The sequence below is a fragment of the Leptonychotes weddellii genome, chromosome 7, assembly GCF_054177405.1.
Source record: "Leptonychotes weddellii isolate Sample4059 chromosome 7, ASM5417740v2, whole genome shotgun sequence".
NCBI lineage: Eukaryota > Metazoa > Chordata > Mammalia > Carnivora > Phocidae > Leptonychotes > Leptonychotes weddellii.
Genome location: NC_138375.1, coordinates 87,470,528 through 87,482,701, shown reverse-complemented (window position 1 = coordinate 87,482,701; position 12,174 = coordinate 87,470,528). Strand labels below are relative to the sequence as shown.

At 40.6% G+C, this 12,174-nt stretch overlaps 1 protein-coding gene across 1 annotated transcript in view; it reads right to left on the bottom strand.

Moving 5' to 3' along the window:
- The window catches only part of ARSB (arylsulfatase B), a 165,753-nt gene that overhangs the window by 124,461 nt on the left and 29,118 nt on the right, over window positions 1–12,174 (bottom strand). The window contains exon 4 of the mRNA XM_081826682.1: window positions 10,649–10,856. Within this exon, the coding sequence (XP_081682808.1) occupies window positions 10,649–10,856 (208 nt within the window). The remainder of the gene's footprint in view (window positions 1–10,648; window positions 10,857–12,174) is intronic.

Below are 12,174 nucleotides of genomic sequence, written 5' to 3'. Positions count from 1 at the left end.
AGGCCTGGACGGGGGGTGGGGTCTCATGCCTTTGAAAGCAGAGTCTATGCAGCCTGTCTGAGGCCAAGCACAGCAGGGCCATCTCCCGCTAGAGCTCGGGCCCTGGTTCCCAGACCCTGGCGGACCAGCAAGTCTCCAGAACCGGGGAGGGAAGGGTCAGGAATCTGTCCTAGGCTAGCAGAGGGCTTCAGACCAAGGTAGAGAACCACAGCGTTGCTGTATAAAGCCTGAGTGGAGAGGAACCTGGGACAGGACACAAACAAAAGCTAGCCCGGGAACTCTCCACATTTCAAGTAAATGCCCCTTTTCAAATATATTCCACACGCAGGCGCAGCAGTTACCACTGCCTCCAGGAGAACCCCACGTGTGCAAGGAAAATGGGGAAGAATCAGACGTTTGGGTTCTTTCGTAGGGAAAAGTTAGCCGTGTGAACACATTTTGGCTATTGTTTTCTTAAACTCCTCCGGAATAAATCCCCACGTTCACATTCTGGAAGATGGGAATATAAACAATACACAGCTTTTGTTGTTCAACTGAACATACTGGTCCCTCCTCTGAAACCTAAATTTGTATCTTCCATCTTATTATTACTGACATAGATTAAAAAAAAATTCCAGACCAAAAATACTTGCAATCCAGTCTACTTTCTGGTGATTCATAAACCACTAATTCCTAAACCACTTCATCCCCTCTTTCATCCTCCAACTACCGACTGTGTCTTTGCCCCCACAGCTTGCGGTGACCTGACTATCTCAGCCCCCTCCTCCTGCCGACCCTGGTCCCCACGTGACTGCTTCCATACAGAATCTGCTTTCACCTTGCTTTCTCCTCCACAGCAGGCTGTCCTCCTAACACTCCTCTCCCCTTCCCAGGGAGCTTTGCCTCCAAAGAGTTTGGAGAAGTAAACAACAGAAGAAATGGACCCATCTTAAATGTGGCCTCTAAAATGGAATGAAAAACAGGACGAGAAAGTCAACCCAAACCAATTGGAAAGCTTCTTGCAATATTGTCAATAATTATGCTCAGTTCATTATGTGTCTTCCATTACTCATAAGCCCCCAGAATTATGAAAATAAAGATCATTTCATGTTTCTCATGATAAAAAATTCAAAATGTCAATAATGCAATATTGTATAATGGCAAATAATATGCAATATAATAAAACTTTGGAGATTTATCTGATAAACTTAGGGAATGAGAAGCATCTTTGCCTTAGAGCTTATGGATTCAATGGTTTGTCACAGAGAATACCAACACAAGATTGTCCTGGAGGCCGTTAAAGTGTATTGGTCATCATTTTCTCTCAATATACTAATGAACAAATACTATTATTAATAATAATATTTTAAGGTGATTCAACATAATTTCAGTATGGACATTAACATATAAAGTCTGAAGAGGTAAAATGGATTAATGACTTCTGGCTGGGGGAAGGATCAATCTAGTCTTCCTAGTTTTTTTGTTTTTGTTTTTAAGATTTTATTTATTTATTTGAGAGAGAGAGAGAAAGAGCACACGAGCAGGGGGAGGGGCAGAAGGAGAAGCAGACTCCCCGCTGGGCAGGGAGCCCGATGCGGAGCTCAATCCCAGGACCCCGGGATCATGACCTGAGCCGAAGGAAGAAGCTCAACCCACTGAGCCACCCAGGTGCCCCATTTCTGCACATTTCTAAATATTATCGCAGAGCTGCAGCCCAGTCTCAAGTGGACTATGGATCTCATAGTGGATCAAGTGGACACATGGGATCTCTGGCCACGCTTCCGGCTCTCCGCAAATGCATCCCACCGGCAGCAGAAAGGATGCCTCCATCAAAGGCCATCACCAGCACTGACAAAAGGTATTTAAACACAGAGTGACAGAACGATGAACTCTCCTGTAACAAGAACTCTTAGAGATAACCGGTCCAAGCTCTCCAGAATATTATGTTTATAATGGGACAGGCAATATTTGTTAACAACATTTCTTCAATCTGCCCTTTCATCACCATCAATTTCCCCCACTGCCTTCACCCAGCCCCTCCTTAGCTTCCTACTCCCTTCACTGCTGCAGCCTCCTAAAAGGTCTGCCTGCCTCCAACTATGCTCCACACCCACCCTAAAGTGAAAATCTGATCCTGCTTAAAACTTGTCAATGCCTCCCTACAGCTTTCACTGTCCCTTGGAGATTCCGTCCGGTGAGCACGCAGGCTCTCCCGCCATGCTCTCCAGCCTCCCATCTGATCATCCCCCTTCCTGCACTCAGGGCTCCAGCCCGAGCCTCCTACAGAACTGCTCTCCCCCCTCTGCCCCTGTTTATGTTCCCCTCTCACAGTGGAGAATGCTGTACAATCCCTTTCCCAACTGCACACTATTTATCTGGCCAACTCATTCCCAACCCGTAAATCTCAGAAAGCCTCCCCAGACCCCTGGGCTCTGGTAGGCGCTCCTACTACGTGCACACAATACCCTGGGCTACACCCAAACACGCTCCCCTGGCATCATAATCATTCATTTGCTTGTCTGCTTCACTAGGCTGTGAGTTTGCCAAGGGCTGGAACTATGTCTTGTTTATCTTTCAATCTACAAATGAGAGACTGAGTGAATAAATGAATGATCAGCCAACCTGCATTTAACAGATCATGAAACTGAGGCTACCGTCTACATAACCGACTGGCAGGAAAGCTGGGACTTAAACTCTGATCATATCCTATCAGAGAAGGACTCAAAGGGTTATCTTTGTATACAAATAGCAGAATATTATGTTTATAATGGGACAGGCAATATTTGTTAACAACATGAATAATCACACATTGTAAAAAGAGTGACATTAAACTACCAAGGTTGTAATTATATGTAATAAGGGCATGGAGAGCAGAATAATTTAAATTTTTCTTATTAGCTTTTTTCAAGAGTCTGTTCTAGAAATGGGCACGTTTTCCTGAAATGAAAACATCCAGATGAGGTTAAACTTCAAACCCAGCTGGTTTCTGGTATGTGTATATATATATATATATATATATATATATATATATATACACACACAGTTGATCCTTGAACAACACAGTTTTGAACTTCTGGGTCCACTTACATGCAGATTTTTTCCAATAAATATAGTACAGTACTGTAAATGCACTTTGTCTTATGATTTTCTTAATAATATTTGCTTTTCTCTACCTTACTTTATTTCAAGAATATAGTATACAGTACAAATAACATACAAAATATGCGTTAATCAACTGTTTATGTTATTGATAAGGCTTCTGGTCAACAATAGGCTAGTAGCAGTTAAGTTTTTGGGGAGTCAAAAGTTCTGTGTGGATTTTCAGCTGCCGGAGGGCTTAGTGCCCTTAATCCCCACATTATTCAAGCACCACTTGTATATGTATACATATATATGTATTGTACTCCTGCATATATGTATATTATATATATAGCTATTTAAATAATTATTATGTATACAATAAGTATATATACATTCCTTGTTAGGTGAATTCCTGAGGTTTGAATAAGTTACCTTAGATCTGAGGTTCTCAAATTTTTGTATACAAAAGAATCACCTAAGTGATTTTTTAAAAATAAGGATTCCTAGACCCAGACTTCAGGATTTCAGATTCAGTAAGTCTATAATAGAGTCTAAGAAGTTGCATTTTTAAAAATTGAGGTGAAAATCACATAACATAAAATTAACCATTTTAGGGTGTCTAATTCATAAAAAAGAAAAACAAAGCTGGAGGCTTCCCAATTCCAGATTTCAAGTTATATTACAAAGCTATAGTGAACAAGACAGTGTGGTACTGGCACAAAAACAGACACATAGATCAACGGAACAGAACAGAAAACCCAGAAATGAAACTACCATTATATGGTTAATTAATCTTTAACAAAGCAGAAAAGAATATCCAGCTGGAAAAAGATGATCTCTTCAACAAATGGTGTTGGGAAAACTGGACAGCAACATGCAAAATAAAGAAACTGGATGACTTTCCTACACTATGCACAAAAATAAATTCAAAATGGATTAAAGACCTAAATGTGAGACCTGAAACATAAAAATCCTACATGAGGGCGCCTGGGTGGCTCAGTTGGTTAAGCGACTGCCTTCGGCTCAGGTCATGATCCTGGAGTCCCGGGATCGAGTCCCACATTGGGCTCCCTGCTCAGCGGGGGGGTCTGCTTCCCCCTCTGCCTCTTCCCTCTCGTGCTCTCTGTCTCTCATTCTCTCTCTCTCAAATAAATAAATAAAATCTTTAAAAAAAAAAAATCCTACATGAAAACACAGGCAGTAACTTCTTTGACATTGACCATAGCAATTTCTTTCTAGATACAGCTCCTGAGGCAAGGGAAACAAAAGCAAAAGTAAACTATTGGGACTTCATCAAAATAAAAAGCTTCTGCAGAGCAAAGGAAACAATTGAAAAATTAAGAGACAACCTACTGAATGGGAGAAGATATTTGCAAATGACATATCTGGTAAAGGGTTAGTATTCAAAATACATGAAGAACTTATAAAACTCAACACCCTAAAAATGAATAATCTAATTTAAAAAAATAGGCAGAAGACAGGGACGCCTGGGTGGCTCCATTCGTTAAGGGTCTGCCTTCATCTCGGGTCATGATTCCAGGGTCCTGGGATCGAGCCCCATATTGGGCGTCCCCCTCATCAGGGAGTCTGCTTCTTCCTCTCCCTCCGCTGCTCCCTCCCCCCCATTCATGCTCTCTCCCTCTCCCTCTCTGTCTGTCTCAAACACACAAAAATAAAATAAAATGAAATAAAATATGCTAAGCCGTATGAAACATTAAAGATGTTTAGCTAAGAAAAATAATAAAGTGTCCATTTCAGCAACATTTTAGTATATTCACAATGTCATGCAGCCATGTCCTTATAGAGACTGCATATATAGAGTTTTTAACAAACTCCCCACTGCTGCATGGTCCCCAGGTGACAAACTCAGAATAACCACCTCAAATTTTCAGATAATGATGACAGAGAATGAGAAGCCTCATGGATCGCCCTCAGATTGTAAAAGGAGATTTAAAAAAAAAAAAGTCAGCTTTCCCAAACATCTCATCCTAAAAAACATGCCTTTGCCTCTCCCTTTCATGAAATGAAGCTAGTTTATTTCAGGGCTTCTTATACTAATGGATCCAACATGTTTAGATGTACCCAGTACTTTTACGCCTACAAAGTAGGGCAGTGCTAAGTGAAGTCAAGTGAGAAAAGTGAAAGAAATGAATCACTGCTCTAAAATCAGCCAGATCCAGGCCCTGTTTCCTTGGGTTTTAGTCACATTATTATAGCACATTATTAAATTCTACTTCAGGCAATGAAACTGTCAATGAACACAGAAAAAGTCTCTGGAGGAAGAACTGTAACCAGGTTTCTCCTTATAGCCAAACTCTCATCTATATGTAAGTGAAACCGGCTATTCTGATAAGAGTTGATATAAATATGTAATAGCTGCATAAAGCTGTTGAGATCAATTACAGTTTTCTCTTCAAGGTTTTAGAATCAGCTTTCCTAGTTTTAATTCATGATCTAGTTGCTCCAGGTTGACTCTGATTTTAGCTCATTTTACTCAAGGTCAGACTTCAGTGAAGATTCCTGGAGTCTGGCAACTATAAAGATCAGCATGGTGACAGGCGCCCCGGTTAAAATGGTATCTTCCTATTAGCCACCAATGCTGCTTCTCTTGAGCAATATCCTACTAAAATAACACAGACATAGAATATGATGAATAAGATGCTGTGATGAGTTAGAATAAGATGAAAACTCATCACAGTGTGAAAAACCAGGACTGAATGACAACCTATAATACCCAAGAGAATCTTGGAGAAATTTCTGTAAGCGGTAAGGCCAAAGAAGCTGGACTGAAGAAACAAGGGCTGGCAACTCCCATTTGCCTCATGATACAGAGCCACCCCACCCACCTGAGAAGAAGCAGGACGGCAGCCTGGGACGGGACAGTGCTAATTTTTGAAATGAGCAGAGAATTATATTACCTTCCCCCCCCGTCTATATGCAGTTAGAGATCACATCTCCCAGAAAACAATGAGTAAGAAAAGAAAAGGGTCTGACAGTGGGGCACACTGTATCCTGGGAAATGCCCCCGAAGTAAAGCCCTGAAGGTATGGAGATAGGAAGAGTCTGCTAGCTGTGCATACTGGGGTTCTTCTAGCATTTCCAAGAACCAGGTAGTCAAAAAGGAGGAAAATGTCAAGTATGTCAATCAGATTCACTGGAGTATAGAACACTGAATGCCTAAGGCCACTGGGAACTGAAGAAGCCATGCACATCAACCTGACCTCAAACGACAGGTTTGGGAGGAAATTAACCAGGGAACCGTGATCAGAGGTCAAGAGATGGCCATGTACTCTGTGTGGACAGATCCGTCATTGCTTATACTCAGATGAAGAATATATAGCTGATAATGATTTATAATGAAAATGAAGATTTTAGCAGAGGCCTCTTCAGAAAGATTCAGGAGAAGCACAGGTTCTATGAACAGAAATGTAGAAAGCCAAAAGTAGAGATAAGGGACAATGGGATGAGCTAAAAAGGAAAAGATGAGATGCAAAAGCCCAGTTGATTATGGCTAATAGGTATCGACCTCAAGTAGATCTGCACTTAAATTCTGGCTCTTCCATTTGTCAGTCCATTCGGGCTGCTCTAACAAAATACCACCGACTGGGTGGCTTATAAACAACAGAAATTTATTTCTCAGTTCTGGAAGCTGGGAAGACCAAGATCGAGCACCCATGTGGTCACCTTCTGGTGAGGGCCCGCTTGCTGGTTCACAGCCGGTGTCTTCTTGCTGTGTCCTCACATGGAGGAAGATGCTAGGGATCTCTCTGGAGTGACTTCTACAAAAGCACGAATCCCATTAACGAGGACTCTACCTCGTAACCTAATCACCTCCCAAAGGCCCACCTTCTAACCACCACATGCGTATTGTGAATGGACACATTCAGACCATCAGAGTAGCCTTGGGCAAATCACATAACCTCTTTAAAGTTCTGGTTTCTTCACTTATAAAATGGGGATAAAGAAACCTATTTCACAAGGCCGCTTCGAGCTTTAATGCTAACAACATGACCAATAATGAGAAAGTATAGGGAAGGTTCTAGAACAGGGCCTGGGGATGCAGTAAATACTTAACAAGCAGTAGTCATTATTATTATTATTATTACTAACAAGCGTAGAAGAAAAGGGAACTGATCGAGGCAAAGGAAGGATTGCAAGAAAGTAAAAATACAATCAATAATAATCAACACTGGAGATCCTAAAGAACATAAGCCAAGTTGCAAAAATGTCTAACTGATAATGCAGAGGAGATCCAGAAGACTGAGAAAAAGGACAGAGAACTGAAAATAATGAGAGAGAAGCTGAATCAGCGATTCAACCTATTAATTAAAGCTATTTTTGAGAAATAAATCGAGCAGAACTAAAGCAATAAGCTAAAATATGTACAAGGAAAACTTCCAGAGTAAAAAATAATCTCAGCAGGCAGATCAAAGGGCTCATATAGATGAGGCAAAATTAATTTTCAAATATTTTAAAGACCTACACTCAGATATAACTCAGCAAAAAATTTAAACTATGGAGATAATTAAAAAAGAAAACTCCTCCAAAAAAGGTCCCAGGGACCAGCTCAACCAGAAAGATCTTTCAAACAATCTGTAAACTGTTCCAGAGCATAAAAAAAAGAAGGAAAAGCCATCCCAACTATTTTATGAAGTGAGTATAACCAAGACAACAGACCTGACAGGGAGAAAAGGAGCCACCAATCCCACTTTCACTTCTGAGTCGAGGCAAAAGTCCTAAATAAAACCCTAGCAAATGGAATTCAGTAGTATAAAAAATATATATACACATGATCAAATTGGATTTAGCCCAACAAAGGAAAGATGGTCCCAGATTAATGTACCTATTAATATATCATAGTGTTAGACCATAAGGCAGCCTTATTGTAAGGTAATCCCCATTACCTCAATGCGAAGCTTCAAAAATTATTTTTGACAACTTGAATAAATAATACATTATGGATGTTTATGAAACAGTCAACTATTTAAAATATGGTTATATAAACACATTTGAACTCATATAATAAAAGATCTTAAAATATTGCTTCCTTCCAACTCTCACATATCATGAAAACCTATTACTGCACCTCTTCCCATGCATCCTTGACAGCAATAACCACTGTCACGGGAGGCACTCTGAGATATTTAACAGTTTTCCAGAGGTACCATGTTCATTTCTGCCTGAGCACTTCGCAGTCTACATAGGGTACATTTTCCTTTCAGGAAATCATTTATCCTTAAATTGCAAAATTGTGATCTCTACAACAAAGGCCTGCTTTATAAACTTACAACTTCCAATTCTTGCAACTGTGAGGTCATTTCCCAGGAATAAGTACTAAATCAGTATTAAATGTCTTGGCCTCTTTTTTTATTGATTCTTTCTAGTGACCTCTATAAGCATTCGATTCCAGACCTGATTAAATTGCTTTACCAGGCTGTTCAAAATAAAGTAAATTGAGAAGACTCTCAGAATATGAGAGATCTTGTAAGGACTCAAGCATAAGATGTCTCCATTTCTTCAGAAGAGGGGAACTTTGCAGGGTTGGAGGGGGACACGTTATCTTACATTCAACCCGTTTCACAGCAGGGCATGCTTAGAAAATTGGAGTGTTTGTATCACAGTGAAGCAACTAAACAACGCTGCTCAGGGTGAATGTCTCTCCTGGCTATGCCCAGGCTCCTCAACAGATCAATATGGCAGCAAACCACGGGGAAAACTCTGCTATATCATAAGGTCCCATAAGAACATCCAGGTCATCATTGGCATCATCTCAGAAGATGGCACTGGAACCAGAAAGGTTGCTGTCTGGCTCTGCCTGGCTGTGTGGCCTTAGGCAGGTTACTTAGCCTCTTTGTGCTGCAGTTCTCACATCTGCACGATGGGATAATAGTAGTCCTCAGATATTATTGTGAGAATTAATTGAGCTAAGTCATGTAAAGCACTTTGAATTCTACCCTACGCAGAGTAAGTATTCAATAAGTGCTAAATTCAATAACAATACCTAATTAAAAGCAAAACAAAACTACTCCTTTTTTTAAGATATTATTTATTTATTTGAGAGAGAGAGAGCGCGAGTGAGAGAGAGCACAAGCAGGGGGAGCAGCAGAGGGAGAAGCAGACTCCCCCCTGAGCAGGGAGCCCAATTCAGGACTCGATCCCAGGACCCTGGCTCATGACCTGAGCCAAAGGCAGACGCTTAACTGGCCACCAGGCACCCCAAAACAAAACTACTCTTAAAAAACACAAGCTATGAGTAGAATACCCAGATTAATTCCTCAAAACGTCACCACACATGCCTCACGTTGTCATTTTACAGTAAAATTCACCGAAGACAAGTCCTGTCCTCACCCTTGGAGTTTCCAATCCAATTTTTAAGTTTTAGCCAATGATCGCCAGGGATTTGAGGAAGCTTTTTCATGAAAGACAGGCCAAAAAAGATACAAATGACCTTAGAAGGAAGAGAGGCAATGTTGGGAGTATAAGCGAGCTTAAAAGTAAAGGTATGGGCTCACACATATACACACATACAAGTACACATATGTGTATACACATATCTACATACACACTCACACCCACATACAGTTAATAGCCAAGAGCACAGCCTTTGGAGAATGAATAATTTAAAAATACGGTAGTCAAAATGAATTTAATAGAAAAGATTACAAAATAATGATAAGGAAATTTCCCAAATAGAAGAAAAATAAACAGGAGAGGAAAAAAACTAAGGAAATCAAAGGATAATCCACTATCCAAATAACAGAAGTTCTGTAAAGAGAGAATAGGAGAAAGGTAGGATGGAGGGCCAAACAATTCTGAAATAAATAATACAAGAAAGCTTCCCATTAAAAAAAGCATCCTTATTTTTAGATACAAAGTGGTCTCAGAGTGCTCAGCATAATGAGTAAACCAAGATCTACACCCATAGCCCATCGCAGGGACGTTTTAGCAAACTCTGTCTAATCAGACGGAAGAAAAATTGTGTGTATAACAGATGAGGAATCAGAAGGGCACTGCCATAATGAAAACTATTTTCAAAAACTTTCTTTCCTCCTTCTTTTCTGTTTTTTCTCTAATTGGTGTGTATGAATTTTATTGTCAGAAAACAATCCTAATGCAAAAAATATCTATGCTTGGCCACTCTAGCCTAGATTTAAATGTCACCATTTCTCCTTTGTCTTCTTAAGGTCAGATTTCTGTCTCTACACTGATAGGGAACTGCTCTCATCAGCACAAGTCCTACTCACAGAGGACACCTGGGCCGCAGAGACAGCGGAGAACAAGCCACTCTAGGAATTCACTGCCCGGCTGCCCTGCGTATGAGTGATGTCCGCTCATACTCACTCGGGTCGTGAGAGCTGGTTTTCAAGCATTCTGCCAGAATATTTTGATATCTGAAGGAAGAGAGGGAAGGCCCATAATGCTTTTCCTTAGACACATTTTTCTATCCATTATTATCATGTCTCCACTCGCACAGTTAACATTTATTTTAATAAGGAACTGCTAAATGTTCCAATTTGTCTTCATTCCATGTATCGAATACCATGTCCTAGGCTTTGCCAAGAGATGATTTTCCTATTGACAGACTTACCTGTGGAGAAGATGAACACTGTGTTGTTCCAGAGCCCGTGGCTTTTTAAGGCTGCCGTGACATTTCCCACTGCTTCATCCATAAGAGACACCATTCCTGCATAGTAGTGCCTATTCTTATCTTGGATAAAGTTGTATGGTTTCAGGTATTCCTCGGGGACCTGAAGGGGCTCGTGGACAGACTGAAGAGCAAGGTAGAGAAACAGAGGCTGGAAAGAGAGTTTGTGCAAATCAGTTAAGAGGGTATGGAAGCATTAAATACAGAGAGAGAGGTCCAGATTTATCAGTTAATAAAAGTAATATCAAGACAAGCCACAGAATGGCTTGAAAATATTTGTAAATCATTTGTCTGACAAGGGACTTGTATACAGAATACACAAAGAACTCTTCCAACTCAATAACAAAAGACAATTAACCAAATTACAAGATGGGAAAATAATTTGAATAGACATTTCTTCAAAGAAGATATACAAATGGCCAAAAAGCTCATGAAAAGATACTCAAAAGATGCCTAGGGCTGTAGGGAGCTGGGGCGGAAGAGGAATGGTGAGTGATTGCTAATAGGCACACGGTTTCTTTTGGGGGTGATGAAAATGTTTTAAATTTAGACTGTGATGATGGTTGCACACCTCTGTGAATTTACTATTGAATTGTATACTTTAATTGAGTGAATTTTATGGCATGTGAACTAGGAGCATCAATAAAGATATTAAAAATGTAACAAAAGACACAAGACGAAAAACTAAAAAGAAAAGCTTGAGTTCTAAAATGGCCTAGAAGGCTCTGATCCAAACAAATAATAATAATACCAATAATAACAACTATATATTGAATGTTGTTTATGTGCTAGATACTATGATACTGATTTGCATATTCTGTCTCATATAATACTCAAATCCAGCCTGTTACACCCATTTCACAGGTAAGTTAACTGGGTCTTAGAAAGGTTATAGGATTTGTCCACGTTCATATTAATTGCAGAGCAATCTCCTATTGGAAACTCCACCATTATGGTGCAGTACCAATAGATGCTTTAGCTTCTTGCTTTTGCTGAAAAGAAAGTTCCCACACTGGGGCGCCTGGGTGGCTCAGTCGGTTAAGCGACTGCCTTTGGCTCAGGTCATGATCCCAGGGTCCTGGGATCGAGTCCCACATCAGGCTTCCTTTGCTCTGCGGGGAGCCTGCTTCTCTCTCTGCCTCTGCCTGCCACTCCCCCTGTTTGTGCTCTCTCTCTCTGTCAAATAAAGAAATAAAATCTTTAAAAAAAAAAAGAAAGTTCCCACACTTTCGGAGAAAGTTCAGGATTTTTCATAGGAGAAAACAAGTGAGGGCGCCTGGGTGGCTCAGTTGGTTAAGCGACTGCCTTCGGCTCAGGTCATGGTCCTGGAGTCCCGGGATCGAGTCCCGCATCGGGCTCCCTGCTCGGCAGGGAGTCTGCTTCTCCCTCTGACCCTCCTCCCTCTCATGCTCTCTGTATCTCATTCTCTCTGTCTCAAATAAATAAATAAAATCTTTAAAAAAAAAAAA